The following is a 25,821-nucleotide window of genomic DNA, read 5'->3' on the forward strand; positions in this document are numbered from 1 at the left end:
ACTCAGGAGGTTGAGGCAGGAGCCCAAGAGTTCAAGGCCATCCTCTGCAGATAGCAAGACCCATCCACCAACCCCGTCCCTGTAAAAAAAAAAAAATTCCGGGAAGCTTGTTAAAATGCAAACTGTAGGGCCTCAGCCCCAGATTCTTCTTGGAAAGAACCCCAGAATTTACATTTCTAATGAGTTTCCTGGTGGTGATGATGCTGTCAGTCCAGGGACCATGCTCTGAGAACCACTGGTTTACAAAAAATAGTAGCATATGTCTTATTCCCTGGAACTACAGATGAAAATTCATATCCCACTCTATTTAGTGTATTTTCTGGTGAAAATGTAAATCTGTGTACTATGAAATTATAGCATCTTCTATAAATTTGCCATTTTGATGACAAGAAATATTTCATCATACTGAAGTAGGATCCTTGACTTAAGCCTGGTGAACTTCTAAAGTTTAGTTTTTTTGTGCCTTCTTTTCTTCACTATTTTTTCTTTTCTTTGTTCTTTCATCCCTTCCACCCATCTGCTTTTTTGTAGTAGATTAAACCCAGGAGTGCTCTACCGCTGAGCTACATCCCCAGCTCTTTTTATTTTTGATTTTAAGCCAGGGTCTCTGCTATGGTTTAGATGTGGTATCCCCCAAAAGCTCACATGTGAGACATGCAAGAAGGTTGGAGGAGAAATGATTGGGTTATAGTCTTAGCCTCGTTAGTGAGTTGATCCCTGGTGGGATTAACTAAAGTGCTAGGGTGTGGCTGGAGGAGGTGGAAATTGGGGCGTGGCTTTGGTGTATATATTTGTATATATTTGCATCTCTGCTTCCTGATCACCATGATGTGAGCTGCTTCCCTCTGCCACCCTCTCCCGCCATGATGTTCAGTCACACCTAGAGCCCTGAGGAATGGAGCCTGCCTTCTATGGATTAAGACCTCTGAAACCACAAGCCCTCAAATAAACTCTTCCTCCTCTATAATTGTGCTGGTGGATCCTTCAGTCACAGCGGCGAAAAAGCTGACTAAAACAGTCTCATTAATTTCTGAGGCTGGTCTTAAACTTGTGATCCTCCTGTCCCAGCCTCCTGAAGTCTCTGGGATTACAGGTGTGATCTGCCATGCCTGACTTCTTCCTTCCTTCTGTTAAGGAAAATTCTCTGGTCTGGAATTGGCAAGGTCAAAGAGGGCACACATTCTCAGACTTCTTGATTTTCATTTGTAGAGTGTTCTTTCTGCTGACAGCACAAAAATACATACAAATCTTTACAGTATTAATTATGTGCTACTAAATCTGTTCTATGCACTCAGAACACATCAATGTACTAAAAAAAGATTTCTGTTGAGTTTATATTCTATAATCACTTATTGATATATTATGTCCATTAAAATTGAGGTCCAGCTGGTCTTGGTGATGCACAGTATAATCCCAGCACCAGGGGAGTCTGAGGCAGGAGAATCATGAGTTCAAAGCCAGCCTCACAGAACTAACATCATCAAAATGGCGATATTACCAAAAGTTCTCTATAGGTTCAGTGCAATGCCAATCAAAATCCCAATGGCATTTCTTGTAGAAATAGATAAAGCAATCATGAAATTCATATGGAAAAATAAAAGACCCAGAATAGCAAAAGCAATTCTAAGCAGGAAGTATGAATCAGGAGGTATAGCGATACTAGATTTCAAACTGTACTACAGAGCAATAGTAACAAAAACAGCATGGTACTGGTACCAAAACAGGCAGGTGGACCAATGGTACAGAATAGAGGACACAGAAACCAATCCACAAAATTACAACTATCTTATATTTGATGGAGGGGTAAAAGCATGCAATGGAGGAAGGATAGCATCTTCAACAAATGGTGCTGGGAAAACTGGAAATCCATATGCAACAAAATGAAACTGAATCCCTTTCTCTCACCATGCACAAAATTTAACTCAAAATGGATCAAGGAGCTTGATATCAAATCAGAGACTCTGCGTCTGATAGAAGAAAAAGTTGGCTCCGATCTACATATTGTGGGGTCGGGCTCCAAATTCCTTAATAGGACACCCATAGCACAAGAGTTAAAAACAAGAATCAACAAATGGGACTTACTCAAACTAAAAAGTTTTTTCTCAGCAAGAGAAACAATAAGAGAGGTAAATAGGGAGCCTACATCCTGGGAACAAATCTTTACTCCTCACACTTCAGATAGAGCCCTAATATCCAGAGTATACAAAGAACTCAAAAAATTAGACAATAAGTAAACAAATAACACAATCAACAAATGGGCCAAGGACCTGAACAGACCCTTCTCAGAGGAGGATATACAATCAATCAACAAGTACATGCAAAAATGCTCACCATCTCTAGCAGTCAGAGAAATGCAAATCAAAACCACCCTAAGATACCATCTCACTCCAGTAAGATTGGCAGCTATTATGAAGTCAAACAACAACAAATGCTGGCTAGGATGTGGGGAAAAGGGTACACTTGTACGTTGCTGGTGGGACTGCAAATTGGTACAGCCAATTTGGAAAGCAGTATGGAGATTCCTGGGAAAGCTGGGAATGGAACCACCATTTGACCCAGCTATTGCCCTTCTTGGACTATTCCCTGAAGTCCTTAAAAGAGCCTACTATAGGGATACTGCTACATGGATGTTCATAGCATCACAATTCACAATAGCTAGACTGTGGAACCAACCTAGATGCCCTTCAATAGATGAATGGATAAAAAAAATGTGGCATTTATGCACAATGGAGTATTACTCAGCACTAAAAACTGACAAAATCATGGAATTTGCAGGGAAATGGATGACATTAGAGCAGATTATGCTAAGTGAAGCTAGCCAATCCCTAAAAAAAAATGCCAAATGTCTTCTTTGATATAAGGAGAGCAACTAAAAACAGAGCAGGGAGGAAGAGCATGAGAAAAAGATTAACATTAAACAGGGACGTGAGGTGGGAGGGAAAGGGAGAGAGAAGGGAAATTGCATGGAAATGGAAGGAGACCCTCATTGTTATACAAAATTACATATAAGAGGATGTGAGGGGAAAGGGGAAAAAATCAAGGGAAAGAAATGAATTACAGTAGATGGGGTAGAGAGAGAAGATGGGAGGGGAGGGGAGGGGGGATAGTAGAGGATAGGAAAGATAGCAGAATACAACAGTCACAAGTATGGCAATATGTAAAAACGTGGATGTGTAACCTATGTGATTCTGCAATCTGTATACGGGGTAAAAATGGGAGTTCATAACCCACTTGAATCAAATGTATGAAATATGATATGACAAGAGCTTTGTAATGTTTTGAACAACCAATAAAAAAAGGAAAAAAAAATAAAAATAAAAAGACTCTTACAAACATCCTGAAAATGAATGAAAAAAAAAAGCCAGCCTCAGCAAAAGTGAGGTGCTAAGAACTCAGTGAGACCCTGTCTCTAAATAAAATAAGACTGGTAATGTGGCTCTGTGGCCGAGTGCCCCTGAGTTCAATCCCCAGTACCAAAAAAAAAAAAAAAAAGAGGTCCAATATGATTTGCTATCAATACTTAAGGATGCCAAACAATACTTTCACCACTTCCTCATAAAACTTGCTGACTAGAAAACACTAGAGATTCTTTTTTCAATAAAGGAAAAGAATGTCTTCAGTTATCGTGTGTCCTGCAGGGAAAACACTGACCTCTGGATGCTAAGAACTGCCAGCAAGGACATTCTCCTGGATTGTTGGAAGTGAGACCTGAGAGAGTTTCTATGTTGGAGAGATATGTCACTGTCCTCCACATGTCCAAGGGCACATTTCCCATTCACATGGCTCAGCAAAGTGCAGCTCCCAATTTCTTTGTCTGGAGTCTGCTTCACGTCATTCCAGATCAGTTTCGTCTGCCTTCTGCCATCACCATAAGTACTTTGAAAATTAAGCTGGGGAACTCAATTTGTGAAAACTGGCTTTTACTTATTTTACTTCTTTTCGTTTTTTCAGTGCCTTTGACAACAATAGGAAATATTATAAGATTATATTTCTATATTTTAATTAGACATACCACCCCACTGTATTATGACCCCCATCAATAGTGTTGGTCTGAAGATAAACCAAAGCAAAACCAGGAGATTCAGCATTTGAGACTTTGACATTTAAAACACCTGCATTGCAGAGAGGAAAGGGGGAATGTTAACCACCAAGGGGAGACTGAAGAGCCACAGCTCACCTGCTATCATTCCTAGAAGGGTACAAACTAAGACCTCCCCTCCCCAAGAATTCACTGTGACCAATAAGGAAGTAGAGTGTGACATGGAAATAGTGAGGAGAGGCTCAGATGAAGAAAACCCACCTTTGTGTATATAAGCCACATTTTTTTAAATTCATTCATCCACTGAAGGACATCTAGGTTGGTTCCACAGTTTAGCTATTGTGAATTGTGCTGCTATAAACATGATGTGGCTGTGGCCCGGTAGTATGCTGCTTTTAAGTCCTTTGGGTATAGACTCGGGAGAGGGATCAAATGGTGGTTCCATTCCCAGTTTTCCAAGGAATCTCCATAATGCTTTCCGTATTGGCTGCACCGATATGCATATAGTGTATGCGTGTACATTTTTCCCCACATCTTCACCAACATTTATTGTTGTTTGTCTTCATAATAGCTGCCATTCTGATTGGGGTGAGATGAAATCTTAGAGTGGATTTGATATGCATTTCTCTATTGGTAGAGATGATGAATATTGTTTTAATATATTTGTTGATTGATTGTATATCCTCTTCTGAGAACTGTCTGTTCAGGTCCTTGGCCCAATTATTGATTGGGTTGTTATTATTATTATTATTATTTGGTGTTTAGCTTTATATACCCTAGAGATTAGTGCTATATCTGATGTGTGAGGGGTAAAGATTTGCTCCCAAGATGTAGGCTCTCTATTCTCCTCACAGATTGTTTCCGCAGAATGTTTTCTCTGATATAAGGTGATTGACTCATAGTGGGGGTAGGGAGGGGGAACATGGGAGGAATAGACAAACTCTAGATAGAGCAGAGGGGTGGGAGGGGAAGGGAGGGGGCAGGGGTTATCGAGGATGGTGGAATGTGATGGACATCATTATCCAAAATACATGGGTAGGAGATAGGCGTGGCCACAAATAAACTTGAGAAAATTTATTACAGGGGATCAGGGTAGTGGTAACATGGATATGCATTGGACTACACTTTCAGAGCCATGTACTAAATACCGTGCACACATTACTATTTGTAAATTGCACATTAATTAGAAGTGAAAAAAGAAATGACAAGTGACACAAATAGATATGTGTACACTCAAAATATCCAGCTGAGTCCCAACAGGAAGTGTAATTGCTTCTTCCTGAGGAAAGTGGGATGAGGATGCCTCCTGGGGAACACCCCCAGGGAGCTCAGATCTCTGTAATTCCCCTCTGGGTCAGGAGCATTGCCTTCTGAAGTCCAGCAGTTATCCTGGTGATTTCATTTTAAAAGGACCACACTGCACACTGGTCAGCTTTGGTCATCACTTATTCATATGAATGTTAATGTTTGTTAGTGCAGGCAGGTCTTCTTTTGACCTGAAGATTCAGTGGGAATCTGCAACCATCATGAAAGAAAATGTCCAAGATAAAAATTGCACTGAGTGACCTCAAAATAGTAACCTGTTAGCAAGTTGTTTTGTGTACTTTCCTTTATTTGCTACTTAGAAACACAACTCTGTGGACTATGTGGGAGACTACATTTTATAATCTTATTTTACAAATAAGGAGAAAGCAATGGAGTCCTCTAAGAACACACAGAGAACGTGTGGTAAATTGATGGCCTGAAACCATACGTATGTCTTTTTCCTGTTTTTTACTGTCTTTAAAAACTTTGAAACCTTTTGATTGCTAATTGCAATAGAGATTCTCCAACAGTATCTATGCATTATTCAAAGGAAGATTTTCTGATTTCAAACACACTATTCAGAATTGACTGCCACTCGTATTCAAGGAGCATGGTAAGCTTCTGTATTCAATATATACTTTTAGTGAAAACTGTAGTCCATACAAAAGTAATAGTAACATAAATCCTGAATTTTTTGAGCACAAAGATAAGGATTTTTGAACATTTTTCTAAAGCACTCTAGTGAAAAAGTTACATATATATTTAAATTCCATTACTGGAGAGTTTAATGAGATTAATGAAACATTAGCATGCTGCCATCTAAAAATATTAACAAATTATATAGATGTGGCTTTGGATAGGTGGGCCTTTGGATTTCTTTATCATCAGGTAGCCTCTCATTGAAGGCAATAAATAGAGTAAAATGACCTTTCCTTAAACTAAATGGGCACCTTTGGTCATCAGTGTTAATACTTTTCGTGTATGCAGGTCTTCTTCTGTCCTGAAGATTTGATAGGAATCTGCAACCATGGTCAAGGAAAACCTCCAAGATAAAAACTGTAAGACTTTTAGTAAGATTAGAATTTCATTTTAACTTCCCCCCAAATCCCATATTCTGATCTTTATATTATTGGCTCATCTGCCCATGTAGACAGTGATGTGGGTAAAAGCAATGGCTTCTGAGTAGGAATGAAACAGGGTTTAAATATCAAATCTTGAATCTTTTTTCATACTAGCTTTGAAATTATAGAATATCACTGAACTTCATAAATTCCGTTGCCTTCATGGCAAAAAATAAATTATAAAAATACCTACTTTACACACACACACACACACACACAGAGTCAATGCATATTTATATACAAAGCTCTTTTCATATGTTGTGATACTAGAAGTGGTTTGACAAACATCAGCCCTTATGGTCTAGGCTTGTCAGGTGTAGTTGTGAATGAAGTAGGAGGAGAATAATAGGAAACAGAAGTTGGCAGAAGATGGAGATACTTCTAAAGGCTCAAAATTCAAATAAAAAGATTTAAAAGTACTGTTGCTATTTTATAAAACATTCAAATAAAAATTTTCAAGCATAGACTTTCCACCAAAACAGGACTTCAGGCTAAAGGTAATCCAAAAACTATGAATTTTTGACTCTCAAAATGTGCAGTTTAATCATGACATGGCAGAAATGAGAAAGAGAAAGGCTCAACTCAGGCTGGAATACAAATTTCAAGGAAAACATTAGGAAAAAGAACAGCTCACATGGAATCAACAGAGCAGCCAATCAGAAAGCCAGACCACCAGGGGAGTGCCTGTTACTGGAGGGTGCATAAAATCCATGTGCCTAGTGTGTGAAAGCCAAAGAGGGAGGTTTTGAGACTTCAGACTGTGTCCAAAGGTGAAGTCCCATGTGTTGTCACCCTCATTTCTCAAACCACATACAGGCCAGTGTTTCTTCTGCACAAGAATAGTCCAGCTACCTGCTGGCCAGCTGTGCTAAACACATCACATTCCACTCATTTAAAAAAACAATGGATTGTCTCACAATAACATCTTGAAGGAGGACTAATTATCTGTTTTGCTGTTTTTGTTGTTGTAGTAGATTTAAAAAAAAAATCTGGCTCAGGGAAGTTAGGTGAGTAACAGGATTCTGAGCTTGTAAATGTAGGTGGGACACGTGCCTCTGTCCAGAGCCCAGGCTCTGTACCTGATGCTATGTCCTCCCCTGCCAGAATCATCTATGCTGCTTATACACACCTCTGATGCCCCAGGTTTCTCATCACTCCACTACATACATCTCTCAGCTTATTCACTGTGACATTCCAAATTCTAAGCTTGGCCCAATGGAAACATTGAATAATTGTAAATTGCAACTTAATTTTAGATCAATTAACCGGATAAATATTTTGTCAGAGACTAAAGTTTGGTTTACGAGTTAATACTTCTGTAAACATGAAAGTATTACTCAACCTCTGGTGTCTCAAAATCTAAATGAAAGTAACAACTATTCAACTTAATAAACTTGTGGAGAAATCAGGGAATATAGATGTAAAAGTATCTGGAGTAATTCCTGGCACATTAGCTGCACAGCAGTCTATGAATTTACTAGGACAGGAAAAGATAATTTGGTTAATTTAATAATTCCAGAATTGTCATGTTGGCTAATTCATTGAATTTTCAAAATTTCAGTTTCCACATATATAAGATTTTTTAAATGGAGAGATGATTTCTGGTGACACTTCATTCAACATCTTGAAGCTCTATAGATAGTGAATACACATAATATATTTTAAAACAACTAATAAATTTAATGGTAAGCCTCATGTTTTAGATATAGAGAATATTGTAAAAAAATATTATTGTGATGTGTAATTCCTATGGTAAAAAAACATGTCAATCTCACTGAAATCTCTGCTGCATTTTATGCTCTGTTTCTTCATTCTTCTTGCTACAGGGCGACTCCTGATTCTCAAACAACTCTGATGGAGAACAGGACAGAAGTGACAGAGTTCATCCTCCTAGGACTCACCAATGCCCCAGGACTACAAGTGCCCCTCTTTATCATGTTCACCCTCATCTACCTCATCAATGTGGCTGGAAACCTGGGCATGATCTTGTTGATCCTCCTGGACTCCCGTCTCCACACTCCCATGTACTTTTTCCTCGGTAACCTGTCTCTGGTGGACATCTGCTACTCTTCAGCTGTCACTCCCACGGTCTTGGCTGGGCTCCTTCTAGGAGACACAGTTATCTCCTACAATGCTTGTGCTGCTCAGATGTTCTTGTTTGCTGCCTTTGTCACTGCAGAAAATTTCCTCTTGGCCTCGATGGCCTATGACCGCTATGCTGCAGTGTGCAAGCCCCTGCACTACACCACCACCATGATGACAAGTGTGTGTGTGTGTCTGACTACAGCCTGCTACCTTGGAGGTTTCCTGAATTCCTCCATCCACACTGGGGACACGTTCAGTCTCTCCTTCTGTAAGTCCAATGTGGTGCATCACTTTTTCTGTGATGTTCCAGCAGTCATGGTTCTCTCTTGCTCTGATAGACATGTTTGTGAGATGGTTCTTGTATATGCAGCCAGCCTTGTGATCTGTTCTGCTCTCCTTGTTATCTTGATATCTTACATGTTCATTTTTCTCACCATCCTAAAGATGCGCTCAGGCACAGGATACCAGAGGGCTCTGTCCACCTGTGCCTCTCACTTCACTGCTGTCTCCATCTTCTATGGGACTCTTGTCTTCATGTACTTGCAGCCCAGCTCCAGTCACTCCCTGGACACAGATAAAATCGTATCTGTGTTTTATACCATGGTCATCCCCATGTTGAACCCTGTGGTCTACAGCCTGAGGAACAAAGAAGTGAAGAGTGCATTCAAGAAGGTCGTGGAGAAGGTGAAATATTCCCTAGGACTGTGAGCTGAACCTGGTAGCATGCATGGTAACCTAGCTCCAATCCTCTCTGATGATCTCTGGGCACCCAGTGAGGTTGTAAGACCCACACTCATGTTCAATTCCAGATCTGGCACCCTTCACTCTCAAACCTTTGTTTTTAAGAAAAAGGAAACAAATGTTGGAAATATAATACCTGAATGAGGTTGGCTAAAAGGAAATATACAATGATTTTGTTCTGCTTGTTAAAATGATGATAAGGAGAGGTGACTTATTTACTTTCCATATGCATCTCCTCTGTCATATTCGGCTTCTAAAATACGTATAAAATGGGGTAAAACAACCCAATAGCACAAGTGCGTCATGCAATTCATATTGGCAAATACACATGAGAGTGGACTTTATCTGGAGGTAACTGGTTGCTAGTGTTTACTTCAAATAATTTAAATAGTTGGGATATTGAAATATCAATTTATGACTAGTGTTACTTTTTTGATTAGTTGAGTAACTGTTTAAATGTAAATATGTGCTCATCTTATTGGCATATTTTATTGAGAGACACAGAGCTAAACTATCTTAAATGAATTAATATTTCTGCCTTGACTGAGTCATCTTATAGAACCTATATTTTTGCATTATACCTTTCAAAAGGATAAAATAATCAGATATAAATAAAAGTGAAGAAAAAAATACAAGAATTTAAAATTTATATATATGACTCCCAACATCCACATTATTTTATAAATGCTCTGATATTGATAATGTTCGGTCTTTTTCTCTCTGTACGAGCTTTGGGATGCTGCTCAGTAACTCTTAATTCAGTGGAGTCACATCAATGCCTGTCACTCCCAGTCTTTGTCCCCAGGTCATTTGCGGGTTCTCCTTGATATTTCTCCACCACCCCTGGCATGCTCCCCCCTCAGGACACTTGGGCTTGCTCTTCCCACTGTGTAGAAATTCCCCTCACTGCATTTGGGTCTCTGCCTTATTCCTGCATTATTCCTCGTAGTTCTCACCACACTTTCCTATTGGGTATTTATTCTTTCATTTGTTTGTTATTTATCATCTCCAGTTAGAATTTCAACTCCATGAGAGCAGTCAATTCATCTTTCTTTGTTTGTTTGTTTCGGCACCAGGCATTGAACCCAGGGATGCTTAAGCACAGAGCCCCATCCCCAGCCCATTTGGTATTTTATTTAGAGACAGGGTCTCACTGAGTTGCTGAATTGCTTAGGGCCTCACTAAGGTGCTGAGGCTGGCTTTGAACTTATGATATCCTGTGTCAGCCTCCCTAGCCACTGGGATTACAGATGTGAGCCACTGTGACTGATAATTCATCTGTTTTGCTTACACAATTCTGTAACAGCACCTGTTACTGCTTGGATCCGACATGTTTCCCAGAGGCTTGTGTGTTAAAGGCTTGGTCCCCAATGCAGCAACATTCGGAGGTGGGGCTTTTGGAAAGTGAAGGATCATGAGGGAGCTACCTTCACCAGTGAGTTAATCCATCAATCAATTCACATTCTAAAAGGAACTTTGGGAGGGCTTGAAAACTGTAGAGGTGGAACCTGATTTGAAGAAGAGGTTCCTTGGGGCTGTGCACCTGGGGACTATATCTTGTCCTTGGACCCCTTCTTTCTCTCTGCGTTCTGATTGTCATGCACTGAGCAGGTGTTTCCTCTGCTGCACCCTCTGCTGTGATGGCCGGCCTCACTTAAGGCCCCAAGCAGTGGAGCTAGCCCACCATGAACCAAAAGCATGATCCAAAATTAATCTTTTCTCTTTTAAGTTGTTTTTTCTCAGGTATTTTGGTCACAGTCATAAAAAGCTGATTAACACAGTATCTTTAAAATATGTATTAAATATTCTCAATATTTGTTAAATGAATGAGTAAAATAATCAGGTTCGAGTCAAGCTGTATCAATTCATTGGATTTTGATTCATTGATGACCACAGTGATCATCTGTGATCTAGACCTTTTAGACAGATATGTGGTGTGCTTCAGGAAGTACAGCTTATTTTCTGCTTTGCCAAAATACTTTTATCTGCATTCTCACCCCATGCTGGAACTCTCCACTTTTGAACCCAGGGATTTCCTAGAAATCCCATTTCCAGTGAATCATCACATATTTTTTGACTTTGAACCTAGGCAAACAAAGATCACTCACAGCTGCCAACTGGCAGAACAAAACAGCCGGGGATAGGAGCAGCTTAGCAATGGTCACATTTATTGATGCATAAAAATCATTTGGAATAGTGGACGCCATTGTGGCATATTTGCACATGCACGTGATGTAATTTGCCCTTCCTTCCTCCTGAGCCTGTTTCTTTACCTTGTTTCCCTCCTATTTTCTCGAGATGCCTTTTTTCTCTCTAGCTTCCCTGTATGAAAGAACACATACAACTCTTGACTTTCTGAGTCTGGCTCTTTTAGCTTTAAGATGATTTAGCTTTAAGCTTCAGTTACATCCATTTTCCTGCAAATGATATAATTTTGTCCTTCTCCACGGCAGAATAAAACTCCATTCTGTACACACAACACGTGTTCAGAATCTCTGTCTCTCTATTGAAGTGCTCTTCATAGCCTACATTTTCTCCTTTTGTTTCTTCCTCAGATCATCTTTTGCTTCATTGATCGTTTTAACTCTCGGCTCTTTGAATTCTTTATCCAGACCTTCCTCCACTTTGATGAGTGTGGAATCAGTTATTGAATTGTAATGAATTTTTGAGGGTGTCTTATTGCCTTGCTTTCTCATGTTGCCAATGTTTATGTTGATATTTGTGCATCTTCTGGCATACATATTGTCGTCTCCCACATAATCCACAGAATTGTGTTTGTAAGTAGCAAATAAAGAAAAGTACACAAAACTACTTGCTAACAGGTTACTATTTTGAGGTCACTCAGTGCAACTTTTATCTTGGATGTTTTCTTAATGATGTTAATGCTGGCTTCACAGAATGAGTTAGAAAATGTTTCTTAGTATTACATATGTTCACAAAAAAGTCTTTAGGGAAATATAAAGTCAGTTTTATTTGAAATCACCAAACAGTGGAAAGGACAAAAATATTCATTAACAGAAAAATGAAAACACAAGATATAAAGTGCATATGATAGAGTATAACTTCACAATAAAAAGATATCACACGGATACAAGTATCAATGAAAATAAATATCAAGTGCATTTTTTTCTAAATTCAAGATGCCAGAACAAAAGACGTATTCTGAGATTCTAGTTATAAAAAATTACTGCATCTAAAATTATATGGGCAAAAAGAGCTGAGAGCTTAGTGTTTGCTAGGTGCCAAGGCTGGGAGATGGGCGTGACCACAAATAAACTTGAGAAAAATTTATTACAGGGGATCAGGGTAGTGGTAACATGGATATGCATTGGACTACACTTTCAGAGCCATGTACTAAACCGTGCATACATTACAATTTGTAAATTGAACATTAATTAGAAGTAAAAAAAGAAATGACAAGTGACACAAATAGATATGGGAACACTTAAAATATCCAGCTGAGTCCCAACAGGAAGTGTAATTGCTTCTTCCTGAGGAAAGTGGGATGAGGATGCCTCCTGGGGAACACCCCCAGGGAGCTCAGATCTCTGTAATTCCCCTCTGGGTCAGGAGCATTGCCCTCTGAAGTCCAGCAGTTATCCTGGTGATTTCATTTTAAAAGGACCAGACTGCACACTGGTCAGCTTTGGTCATCACTTATTCATATGAATGTTAATATTTGTTAGTGCAGGCAGGTCTTCTTTTGACCTGAAGATTCAGTGGGAATCTGCGACATCATCAAAGAAAATGTCCAAGATAAAAATTGCACTGAGTGACCTCAAAATAGTAACCTGTTAGCAAGTTGTTTTGTGTACTTTCCTTTATTTGCTACTTAGAAACACAACTCTGTGGACTATGTGGAAGAAGTCATTTTTTAATCTTTATTTTCCAAAAAAAGGAGAAAGCAATTGAGTCCTCTAAGAACACACAGAGAATGTGTGGTAAATTGATGGCCTGAAACCATACGTATGTCTTTTTCCTGGTTTTTTGCTCTCTTAAAAAAAAACTTTGAAACCTTTTGATTGCTATTTGCAATAGAGCTTCTCCAACAGTATCTATGCATTACTCAAAGGAAGAATTCCTGATTTCAAACACACTATTCAGAATTGACTGCCACTCGCATTCAAGGAGCAAGGTAAGCTTCTGTATTCAATATATACTTTTAGTGAAAACTATATTCCATACAAAAGTAATAGTAACGTAAATCCTGAATTTTTTGAGCACAAAGATAAGGGTTTTGAGTGTTTTTCTAAAGCACTCTAGTGAAAAAGTTACATATATATTTAAATTCCATTACTGGAGAGTTTAATGAGATTAATGAAACATTAGCATGCTGCCATCTAAAAATATTAACAAATTATATAGATGTGGCTTTGGATAGGTGGGCCTTTGGATTTCTTTATCATCAGGTAGCCTCTCATTGAAGGCAATAAATAGAGTAAAATGACCTTTCCTTAAACTAAATGGGCACCTTTGGTCATCAGTGTTAATACTTTTCGTGTATGCAGGTCTTCTTCTGTCCTGAAGATTTGATAGGAATCTGCAACTATGGTCAAGGAAAACCTCCAAGATAAAAACTGTAAGACTTTTAGTAAGATTAGAATTTCATTTTAACTTCCCCCCAAATCCCATATTCTGATCTTTATATTATTGGCTCATCTGCCCATGTAGACAGTGATGTGGGTAAAAGCAATGGCTTCTGAGTAGGAATGAAACAGGGTTTAAATATCAAATCTTGAATCTTTTTTCATACTAGCTTTGAAATTATAGAATATCACTGAACTTCATAAATTCCGTTGCCTTCATGGCAAAAAATAAATTATAAAAATACCTACTTTACACACACACACACACACACAGAGTCAATGCATATTTATATACAAAGCTCTTTTCATATGTTGTGATACTAGAAGTAGTTTGGCAAACATCAGCCCTTATGGTCTAGGCTTGTCAGGTGCAGTTGTGAATGAAGCAGGAGGAGAATAATAGGAAACAGAAGTTGGCAGAAGATGGAGATACTTCTAAAGGCTCAAAATTCAAATAAAAAGATTTAAAAGTACTGTTGCTATTTTATAAAACATTCAAATAAAAATTTTCAAGCATAGACTTTCCACCAAAACAGGACTTCAGGCTAAAGGTAATCCAAAAACTATGAATTTTTGACTCTCAAAATGTGCAGTTTAATCATGACATGGCAGAAATGAGAAAGAGAAAGGCTCAACTCAGGCTGGAATACAAATTTCAAGGAAAACATTAGGAAAAAGAACAGCTCACATGGAATCAACAGAGCAGCCAATCAGAAAGCCAGACCACCAGGGGAGTGCCTGTTACTGGAGGGTGCATAAAATCCATGTGCCTAGTGTGTGAAAGCCAAAGAGGGAGGTTTTGAGACTTCAGACTGTGTCCAAAGGTGAAGTCCCATGTGTTGTCACCCTCATTTCTCAAACCACATACAGGCCAGTGTTTCTTCTGCACAAGAATAGTCCAGCTACCTGCTGGCCAGCTGTGCTAAACACATCACATTCCACTCATTTTAAAAAAATGAATTATTTCACAATAACATCTTGAAGGAGGACTAATTATATATATATATATATATATATATATATATATATATATATATATATATATATATATATATATACATATATTTGTGTGTATGTGTGTGTCTGTGTAGATAAAGAAAATCTGGCTCAGGGAAGTTAGTTTACTACCAGGATTCTGAGCTTGTAAATGCAGGTGGGACACGTGCCTCTGTCCAGAGACCAGGCTCTGTACCTGATGCTATGTCCTCCCCTGCCAGAATCATCTATGCTTCTTATACACACCTCTGTGGCCCCAGATATCTCATGACATCCACTACATATATTTCTTATTTAATTCATAGTGAAATTCCAAATTCTAAGCTTGCACCAATGGAAACATATAATAATTGTAAATTGCAATTTAATTTTAGATGATTAACTGGATAAACATTCTGTCAGAGTCTAAAATTGGTTTGAAAATTAATATGTCTATAAACATGAAGGTATTACACTATCTCTGGTGTGTCACAATCTAAATAAAAGTAACAACTATTCAACTTAATAAACTTGTGGAGAAATCAGGGAATGTAGATATAAAAGCATCTGGAGGCATTCCTGGCAACATTAGCTGCACAGCAGTCTATGAATTTACTAGGACAGGAAAAGATAAACTGGTTAATTTAATAATTTCAGAATTGTCATGTTGGCTAATTCATTGAATTTTCAAATTTTCAGTTTACACATATATAAGATTTTTTAGATGGAGAGATGATTTCTGGTGACCCTTAATTTAACATCTTGAAGCTCTATAGATAGTGAATACACATAATATATTTTAAAACAACTAATAAATTTAATGGTAAAGCTCATGCTTTAGTTATGGAGAATAATGTAAGAAATATTATTGTGATGTGTAATTCCTATAGTACAAAAACATGTCAATCTCACTGAAATCTCTCCTGCATTTTATGCTCTGTTTCTTCATTCTTCTTGCTACAGGGCGACTCCTGATTCTCAAACAACTCTGATGGAGAACAGGACAGAAGTGACAGAGTTCATCCTCCTAGGACTCACCAATGCCCCAGGACTACAGGTGCCCCTCTTTATCATGATCACCCTCATCTACCTCATCAGTGTGGCTGGGAACCTGGGCATGATCTTGTTGATCCTCCTGGACTCCCGTCTCCACACTCCCATGTACTTTTTCCTCGGTAACCTGTCTCTGGTGGACATCTGCTACTCTTCAGCTGTCACTCCCACGGTCTTGGCTGGGCTCCTTCTAGGAGACACAGTTATCTCCTACAATGCTTGTGCTGCTCAGATGTTCTTGTTTGCTGCCTTTGTCACTGCAGAAAATTTCCTCTTGGCCTCGATGGCCTATGACCGCTATGCTGCAGTGTGCAAGCCCCTGCACTACACCACCACCATGACGACAAGTGTGTGTGTGTGTCTGACTACAGCCTGCTACCTTGGAGGTTTCCTGAATTCCTCCATCCACACTGGGGACACGTTCAGTCTCTCCTTCTGTAAGTCCAATGTGGTGCATCACTTTTTCTGTGATGTTCCAGCAGTCATGGTTCTCTCTTGCTCTGATAGACATGTTTGTGAGATGGTTCTTGTATATGCAGCCAGCCTTGTGATCTGTTCTGCTCTCCTTGTTATCTTGATATCTTACATGTTCATTTTTCTCACCATCCTAAAGATGCGCTCAGGCACAGGATACCAGAGGGCTCTGTCCACCTGTGCCTCTCACTTCACTGCTGTCTCCATCTTCTATGGGACTCTTGTCTTCATGTACTTGCAGCCCAGCTCCAGTCACTCCCTGGACACAGATAAAATCGTATCTGTGTTTTATACCATGGTCATCCCCATGTTGAACCCTGTGGTCTACAGCCTGAGGAACAAAGAAGTGAAGAGTGCATTCAAGAAGGTCGTGGAGAAGGTGAAATATTCCCTAGGACTGTGAGCTGAACCTGGTAGCATGCATGGTAACCTAGCTCCAATCCTCTCTGATGATCTCTGGGCACCCAGTGAGGTTGTAAGACCCACACTCATGTTCAATTCCAGATCTGGCACCCTTCACTCTCAAACCTTTGTTTTTAAGAAAAAGGAAACAAATGTTGGAAATATAATACCTGAATGAGGTTGGCTAAAAGGAAATATACAATGATTTTGTTCTGCTTGTTAAAATGATGATTAAGGAGAGGGGACTTATTTACTTTCCATATTCATCTCCTCTGTCACATTCCTCTACTAAAATACATATAAAACAGGGCAAAACAAGCCAATAACACAAGTGCCTCATGCAACTCATCTTGGCACATACACATGAGAGTGGAATGTTATCTAGAGGTAACTGGTTGCTAGTGTTTACTTCAAATAATTTAAATAGTTGGGATATTAAAATATCAACTTATGACTAATGTTACTTTCTTGATTAGTTGAGTAACTGTTTAAATGTAAATATGTGCTCATCTTATATTTTATTGAGAGACACAGAGCTGAAATATCTTAAATGAATTAATATTTCTGAGTCATCTTATAGAACCTATAGTTTTGCATTACACTTTTCAAAGGCATAAAATATTCAGATTGTAAAATAAAAGTAGAAAAAATACAAGTATTTAAAATTTATAATATGACTCCCAACATCCACATTGTTTTATAAATGCTCTGAGGTATTGATGATGTTAGGTCTTTTTCTCTCCTGTAAGTGCTTTGGGATGCTGCTCATTAACTCTTAATTCAGTGGAGTCACATCAATGCCTGTCACTCCCAGTCTTTGTCCCCAGGTCATTTACAGATCTTCTTGATATTTCTCCACCACCCCTGGCATGCTCACCTCAGGGTACTTGGGCTTGCTCTTCCCACTGTGTAGAAGTTCCACTCACTACATTTTGGTCTCTCCTTAATTCCTGCATTATTCTTCGTAGTCCTCACCACATTTTCCTATTGTAGAAGCAGAAGCATAAAATTCAAGGAGAATGAAACACATAAGAGGGAAGGGTATAAAAATAAGCAAGAAGAAAAAATATAGAAACAATAAATTCATTTGAGGCATTGAAACCTTAAAAGAAATACATGTAATTGGAATGTGATCTCAAACGATGGTGGTAACCTATCCAATCAACACAGAGGATAATGCCACTGATATTATAGCAAAATTGATGTTAGGGAGCCTTAAATTATTCTTGCCAAGCTGGTTGAGATGGAGGCATTTCTTAACAGGCATTCTCTATCCCTCTCTGTTCCATTATTCACATCTCTGGGTTTGTCCAAAGTCTCTCTCTCTCCACCATTGAACCCCAACCTTCTCCCATGGTCACTCATCTCAATGAGCAGCTACATTTCATCTGTTTTAGGTCTTTCTTGTAGAGATGCCAGTGAATCCTGGGTGCTCCTTGTATGCCATCTTTGACATTTTTTCAAATATTTTTGATCCAATTTTTTCAATCTGTTGATATGGAACCCACAGATACATAGGGCTGAAAGTATACTTTAATAATTTAATTCAATAGCGAGAAAACAACCCAATTTAAAACGAGGGTAAAGATATTAAGTACAAACTTCTCATGAGAAGAGAAATGATCAATAGGTGCATAAAATATGCTCAACATAACTAGCTATCAGGGAAAATCCAAAATCACAGTGAGATACCACCTTACTCCTGTTAAAATGGCTTTGTGCAAAAAGACAAAAGATAACAAGTTCTTGAGAGGAAGTGAAGAAAGGTTGGCCTTTGTGTACTGATGGCAGGAATGTAGCTTAGCACAGCCATTATGGAAAACAGTATGAATAAGTCCTCAGAAAACTACAAATAGAACTACCACATGGTTTAAGAATCCCACTACAGGAGATAAAGAAAAAATAATCCATCAGTATGCTAAGGAGACATCCGTACTCCCATGTTTTCTGTATCAATACTCACACCAGCCAAAACAGGGAATAACCTATGTGTCCCTCAACAGATGAATGGATAAAGGAAATATGTTGTTTATACATGATGGTATCCTATTATGCCACAAAATGGAAGGAAATCCTTCCTTTGTGACATAGATGAACCTGGGACCATGATGGTAAGTGAAATGAGTTAGACACAGAAAATACTGCGAGATTTGCTCGCCTGTCATATAGCAGACAGTTAATTCCACAGAAGTTGAGACGAGAGTGGCTCCAGGGGCTTTGGAAGCATGGGGCAAAGGACAGGCTGGGGGTGACTGGCAAACAAGTCTTATCTATAGTTAGATAAGAGGAGTAAGTTCTAGTTTCTAGTGCACAGTAGGGCGACTATAAGTAACAGCAATATAGCCCATTTAAAAAAAAAAAAAAGCTAGATGAGCATTTTGCCACAAAGAAATGATCAGTGTTTAAAGTGATAGATATGCTAACTATACTGATCTGAGCATTACACATTACTGCAACATTACATTTTACACCATAAAAAGTGTACAATTATTATGTGTCAATCAAATATAAAGGTTTTTAAAAAATGTGAATTGGAATTCTCAAACTCAAAAAAGAAAAGACAACTAGGAATTTTTAAAATTATAATTTTAATTGTACATTACAGGAAACACTATGATAATTCTACATGTGTATACAATGTATAAAGATCAAGTCACATATGAGAAAACATGCTTTCCCCTTTCTCCTTGCCTTCCAAGATCTGAAAATTTTAAATATTTGCGTTTAATGCCATTCTCCATCTTGAAATCTCTTTTCTTTTCTTTCTTTCCTTCTTTTTTTGGTCCCTTTTTCCCCCTTTTTGGCCTGACCATGATATTTCCATCTTCAAGTTTAGAAATTCTTTCTTCTGCTTGATCTAACCCAGTGTTGAAGTTCTCAACTGCATATTAAATTTGATTTATTGAGTTCCTCATTTTCAAGGTTTTGTTTGATCCTTTTTCATGACCTCAGTCTCTCTTAAATTTCCTATTCAGATCATGAATTGCTTTCCTAGTTTGGTCGCATTTCCTCTGTATTCTCTTGTATGTCATTGAATTTCCTTAAAGTCTTTCTTTTGAATCCTTTATTGGACACTTCACCCTTGTCCTTTCCTTTGGGGCTGTGCATGGAGAGCTATCATATTCCTTGGAAGGCATCATGTCACCTTGCTTTTAAAAATACTTTTGTGCCCTTATATTGATACGTGCACATGTGGCAGAATATCTGTCTTTACCAGTTTTATACAGTGACCTTGGTAGCAGGCTTTCTCCTGAAGATGTGTCTTAGGGTGTCTGTCAGTTTGGAAGGCTCATGGGCTCTGCCTCGGGTGAATTCCATGGTATGGTCTCCCTATGCTTTTCCTCAGCTGTAGCTGTTGGATTTGGGTGCAGTGCAGTGGCAGTAAGATTGGAGAATTCGATGCCATCAAGAAAGAGTGAGGGCTCCAGAAGCCCAAGTGGGTGTGATGCATCACCCATGAGCAGATGGCCATGTGGGGAGGCATTACTGGTTGAGCCTGTGATACTCACCCTCAGTCCCATTGGTGGTATGGATACACCCACCCGTGGACAGCCACTGGGGAGGAGTGCAGCACGCTCTCTCAGACACAGCGCCTGTGTGTGCTTAGGTTTAAAGATAGGGAAAGGGCGAGTGAATCTCTTTTAACTATCACTTGGTTAAAAAACAAAAGAATAATAACATTTTAATCTATCAAAATATTTTAAGTCATTGAAATGGCTACATCAGAAAGGAAACTTCAAAATCATATGAAATCTATACCACTGTTTTGCACATAAATAAAATAATTTAGTTCTTTCTAGGTGCTATTTTTTAGTTATATACAGGCTTTATTTCCATGATTAAATCATGAGCTTTTATATCTACTAAAGTTTAGTGTAAGCTCACGATTGCCCAAAGAATTGACCAAGGTAAGTTTGTTAGAATCAAAACAGAGAGCAGAAATAATAAAAATGGGTTTGATATCATGGAATTGTGTGTGCTACTTAAACAATTTCTCCCTGTCTGGTGTTGGAGATTGAAGTACACATGGGGAAGCCGTTGGGAGGGAGTGGGATTTAAAATGGGAGAGGGCACAGAAAGAGCTGCCCAGGACAGAGGAAAACTGCCAGTTTTTGTTGTTCTGCTCTTGTAGTAGGGGTGGCCTTGTAACTGAATATGAAATGAACTTGACCAGGATAACAGAGAAGTGAATGGTAGATCTGGGGGAGAGTGAAGCCAGCTCAAGTACTGCCCTGTGTCAAGAGGTGAGCTACAAAAATGACTGTTACTTTAATTCTCCCTCCAAACCTCCCATAAAAATTTTGTAACCCTCCCCAACAGGAACATGGACAAAAGGAAATCCAGGAAATGTCACTGTGAGCTGAGCGGACTTACAAAACCACTCCAGTGAGTTCCCAATCCAGATGAATTAGAAAAATTTTAAATTAAAAAAATGAAAAGAGAAAAAATTATTTGTAGGAAAAAAAGATTTATTGAATGAACAAATGGATTAATACTCATATTTCCAGGCTAGTCACACAGCCAAATTTAATTCTAACAAAGCGCTTCCAAAATATTTTTAAAGAAAAACCAACTCCAGATTTGGAAAAGGAGAAGTTTCATTTAAAGGATTATTGAAAGAAGGAGCAAGGAACAATTATAACAGGGAGAGGGAGACCATTCCTATAAGATGTCTCAGAACAGGACATCTGTATAATGTCTGAAAGGTGAGGAAGAAAGGGTCATTTCGTATACAGAAAGGAATATACACATTTATGGATAGGCCTCTTCAAATTAAGAATTTGTGCAAGTCAGTGCTGGTTCAGGGAGAGGGTGGGTCAAAGTTTAGCTGAACTGAACTTAGGTCAAGTTGGATAACAAACACTTTGTTCTGGATGGATCAGCGAGGATGAGCAGCTCAGTTAACCATGTATGAGGGTTAGGATGGCAGTGTGAACAGTATCAGAGGATGTTTTACCTCCAGTTGAAGTTGAACCTATTCTTGGCAGGGGCTGTTAGAGAGAGGTTGTATGCTGACTCAGCCAGGGAGAAGGAGAGAAAATTGACCAAAGTCTGGTTAATAAGTAGATTTCTTCTCCTCTACCATTGAGGACTAGCAGGTCAATACATCATTTATAAGGCAAAGTGTTCCTGTTTAGCCTGTCCTTGGTACAGGACATCTGGAGTCCTCTCAAAGTCAGACAGGGAAGGATGGGTTCTCTCAGTGGGCCGTTTCCAGAACAGAAAGGTCATAGTGGAATTTCTATAACCACTAGAGTTTTGCTGAATCATAGGGCTTGAGTAAAGTTCAACACTGTGGGTCTCTCAGAGAATCACATCTGTTGAAATACACTTTGATCTTAACCTTTTGGCCTGCCTTGGACTTGGCTCTGTGGATATTCTTACATAATGATATAAAGGGTGTTGTTTGAGGATTTTATCTATTGCATCAAGGATTCCTGTTAAGGGTGACTTTGTTCAGAATCACTTGAAACCAGAAACAACCCAAGTGTCCTTTAATAGGTTAATGGATAAACTCATGCACTCACTCAACAAACTATTATTCAGCAATAAAAAGGGATGAATTATACAACTTAGATTTGCAAAATGTAAGAAACCAGTCTCAAAAAGTTACATGCTAAATAATTTCATTTATTTGACATCTGTCAGAGGAAAACCACAGAATCAGTAATCAGATTAGTATTTGCTTGACACTGAAAGTCAGACAAGGCAATGGCAGAGGAACACGTGGACTTTGGGGGAGGGTTGATAATGGTCTGTATCATTATTATGGTACCAGCCACATAGATATTACACATTTATCAATACTCATAAAATTGACCACCTAAAGTTGATGAATTTTTTTGTATTCATTGCTGTGAGATGACTCAAGAATACCCTCTTGAATCCTTCCAAGAATTGTGTTATGTAAAACTGAAAGTTTGCCCAGAATTGCAGATTGAATGAAACTAACCATTAATGTTTGTTTTTCTGAATAAGTATGTGCCTTATTTTTAAAAAAACAAAAAACAAATATTAGGCATATGATTCTTCTTTGAAATTAATAATAGATCAACTCTTAGTATGTCAAACCTCAAAGGATTATGTATAATTTTAGTTGATACAGAAATTTTGTTTTAGAAAGGGATAAATGATCTTTTATCATTGAAGTATTTTCATTTTTTTCATAATAGTATTTGTTGCAAAGGGAGTAGAAAATCGACAGGGATAGAGAATGTTCTTTTTTTAGATGTTAATCCATCAAGAAGAAAGAAAAACTGCTCTGATGTATACACCTACCAATACAGAATCAAGTTACATGAGATATAAACTATGGAATTCAAAGAAAAAATAGATAAACCCATATGTATAGTTAAAGACTTCTGTACTCTTCTAACTTAGAGAGTAGTTGGAAAAAAATGAGTAGTTGGAAGACCCAAGCAAGACCGTGAATCAACTTGACTAACATTTGAAGAGTATTTTCCTCAACAACAGCAGAACACAGATTCTGCTGAAGTGCAGATGGAACATTGCTAAGACAGGCCATAATCTTCAAAATTTTAAGGAACTGGAATCATATGAGGTGTGTTCTTAAACAAGAATGAAATTAATCTTTAAAACTCCAAATGTATCTGGAAACTCTCCAAAGCCGCCATGCTTCAAAGCCAAAAGGAAAACTTAAACAATGTTTGAATGGAATGACAATGAAAATACAAACTATCCAAATACGTGGGATGAAACTAACACAGGGTTAATCTGAAAATTCATAGCATTGAGTGCTTATACCAGAAAAAAGGAACAGTCTCAGATCAATGCTCTTTGTTTCTGCTTAAGAATTAGGAAAGCCACAGTAACTTATTCCCAAAGTGAACACAATAAAAGAAACCCTTAAAAAGAGAAGAAATCAATGAATGTGAGTAGAGAAAAATAAAGAAAATCAGTGTATGAAAAATCTGGTTCTTTGAAAAGAAAGATCAACAACATCGATAAATTTGTAATCAAATTGGCCATGAAATAAAAAGAGAAGACCTAGTTTACCATACCAGGAAGGAAATACAAGACATTACTGCAAACCCAGTAGGCACTAAAAGCATGAAAAGAACAAACTATTGTCAACACTGAACTCATAAATTTCACAGTTCGTCCTGTGACAAGTCTTAGTGATCAAAGGACCCTAAAGAAGAGTTTGCAACCTGCATTGTCCTTTTTCAATGAAATTGTCCAATTTCAAAGAAGTTGATTTTTTAACATAAAGCTTTCCAACGAGGGAAACTCCTTACCCAGATGGCTTCACTAACCTTTTCTACAACACACGTAAGGAAGAAATATTAACAATTTTCCACCAACTCCTTCAGAATTGAGAGGAAGAGGTAACACTTCCTAGCTTATTTATGAGATCAGAATGACACTGATATCAAAACTAGATGTAGACATTACATGAAGGATGTCATGGGAAGACACAGGAATGTCACAGGAGGAAACAGGTCCTTCAGTTCTTGTGTTCCCATCAGGCAGGATTACTGTTGGTTCACTCATGCACATGTGTGCATGCGCGCCTACACACGCTCATGCGCACACATACACACACACACACACAAGCTGCTACACACATCAAGGTTTATGGAAAACAAAAGTACCTTGGGAATGGACACCCATCTCTGTGTCCTGAGCACCCCTGTCTTCCCTGGGAGTCCTGTCTGTATACCCCTTTAGTTCTTGATTTTATTAGGTTTGATGACCTAATTGAGAACAACCAAAGTGTTGTGGTGTGTTGATGGGTCCCTTTTTGCACACTCCATTTACATGGGGGTATCTGCTGATTGGTTTCTGTTTTAAGGTATGTTCTGCAGGTGGAGAGGATGGGAGTAGTAGATCTTATGCTGCCCTTGTGGTTTGTAGGCTTCCCTGTGATCAAGGGTAAGACATCCTGTTCTCTTGATACAGCTGATTCCACATCCTACTTTATTAAGAAAGCTGATTTTATTCCCTTCTGTGATTATTTTCCTGTAACCTCCCCTCTCATCATTCCCCATCTATCCTACCTGTCAAAAACTATAGAACTATACCGTATATGGATGCAGATCCAAAAAATTCTCAGAAAAACACTATCAAGTCAAATCCAGTAATATGTGAAAAGAATTATACAGTATAAGCAAGAAGGATTTATCTTGCAAATTCAAGGCAGGATAACATTCATACATTCATGGAAATAATTCATCATATGTCAACAATTTAAAGAAGAAAAACCATATGATCTCTTCTACACTGGTGAAGAAAATGTGCTTGACAAAATGTAATATTTCTGATAAACATAAAACTCTCAGCAAGCTAGCAACAGAAGGGAATATCTTTAACCTGATGGAAAGTTTATTGGAAATGTCTACACCTAACATCACACTAAAGAGCAAAGACTGAATTTGCCCTGCATGATGGACATCAAGGCAAGATATTCACACTTACCATTCGTATTCAATATGGTAATCCATGTCCTTATCTGTACAAAAATCAAGAAAAAGAAATACATACTAGAAAGAAAGAAAAAAATGGAGTTTATTCCCAGATAGTAGATTATCTAACATAGAGATTCATAAATCTATAGAAAAGTCTTCCAGATGCAATAAGTAAGTTTAGAAAGGTAACAGAATTCAAGGTAAATATCCAAAGTACAAAACCTAATTTTATTTATATAAACAGTAATGGAAACTTGGAACTCAAATTGAAAAAACAAAAAACAAAACAAAAACAGTACCACTGATCATAGTTCTCTTCCCTCAACAAAAACTGCCTCTTTAGGGTTAGAATCCTGTCAGCTAGTGTTTTCTCTTGTTAATGATTCATCTGGACTCCTCAGGGCAACATGAGGATGGTGTAACTTATAGTTATTACACTGATCACACTGATGGGAAATCTGGTAGGAATGGATCATGTTCTAACTTTTGTTATTTTTCCTGGTTTTCTGACACCCTGTACGAGGATCCTTCATGGACCAAGCCCTAGGAGATTCATGTAACCCTAGTTAGTGATCCTTCTAACTGAGGTGTTGTGGCCCAGCTGTGAAGGA

At 38.3% G+C, this 25,821-nt stretch overlaps 2 protein-coding genes across 3 annotated transcripts; both read left to right on the plus strand.

Annotated features, from left to right (window-relative positions):
• Positions 1 to 7,163: 7,163 nt before the first annotated feature.
• Positions 7,164 to 10,891, plus strand: LOC124093289 (olfactory receptor 5B3-like). Its single transcript, XM_058579595.1, has one exon. It carries the CDS (start codon positions 8,215 to 8,217, stop codon positions 9,256 to 9,258), a length of 1,044 nt encoding a protein of 347 aa, XP_058435578.1. The 5' UTR covers positions 7,164 to 8,214; the 3' UTR covers positions 9,259 to 10,891.
• A 1,996-nt stretch (positions 10,892 to 12,887) lies between these two features.
• Positions 12,888 to 17,358, plus strand: LOC124093290 (olfactory receptor 5B3-like). 2 transcript variants are annotated; one of them, XM_058579596.1, is made up of 3 exons: positions 12,888 to 13,426; positions 13,800 to 13,870; positions 15,816 to 17,358. In XM_058579596.1, the coding sequence occupies exon 3, from the start codon at positions 15,844 to 15,846 to the stop codon at positions 16,780 to 16,782; it is 939 nt and encodes a 312-aa protein (XP_058435579.1). In that variant the 5' UTR covers positions 12,888 to 13,426; positions 13,800 to 13,870; positions 15,816 to 15,843; the 3' UTR covers positions 16,783 to 17,358. The 2 variants fall into 2 exon arrangements, with proteins under 2 accessions (XP_058435579.1, XP_046301643.1); XM_046445687.2 differs by lacking the exon at positions 13,800 to 13,870.
• The last annotated feature ends 8,463 nt before the right edge of the window (positions 17,359 to 25,821 follow it).

This window comes from Marmota monax, unplaced genomic scaffold (genome assembly GCF_021218885.2).
Source record: "Marmota monax isolate L192 unplaced genomic scaffold, Marmota_monax_Labrador192_F-V1.1 WCK01_AAM20220418_F8-fsc00038, whole genome shotgun sequence".
Classification (NCBI taxonomy): domain Eukaryota; kingdom Metazoa; phylum Chordata; class Mammalia; order Rodentia; family Sciuridae; genus Marmota; species Marmota monax.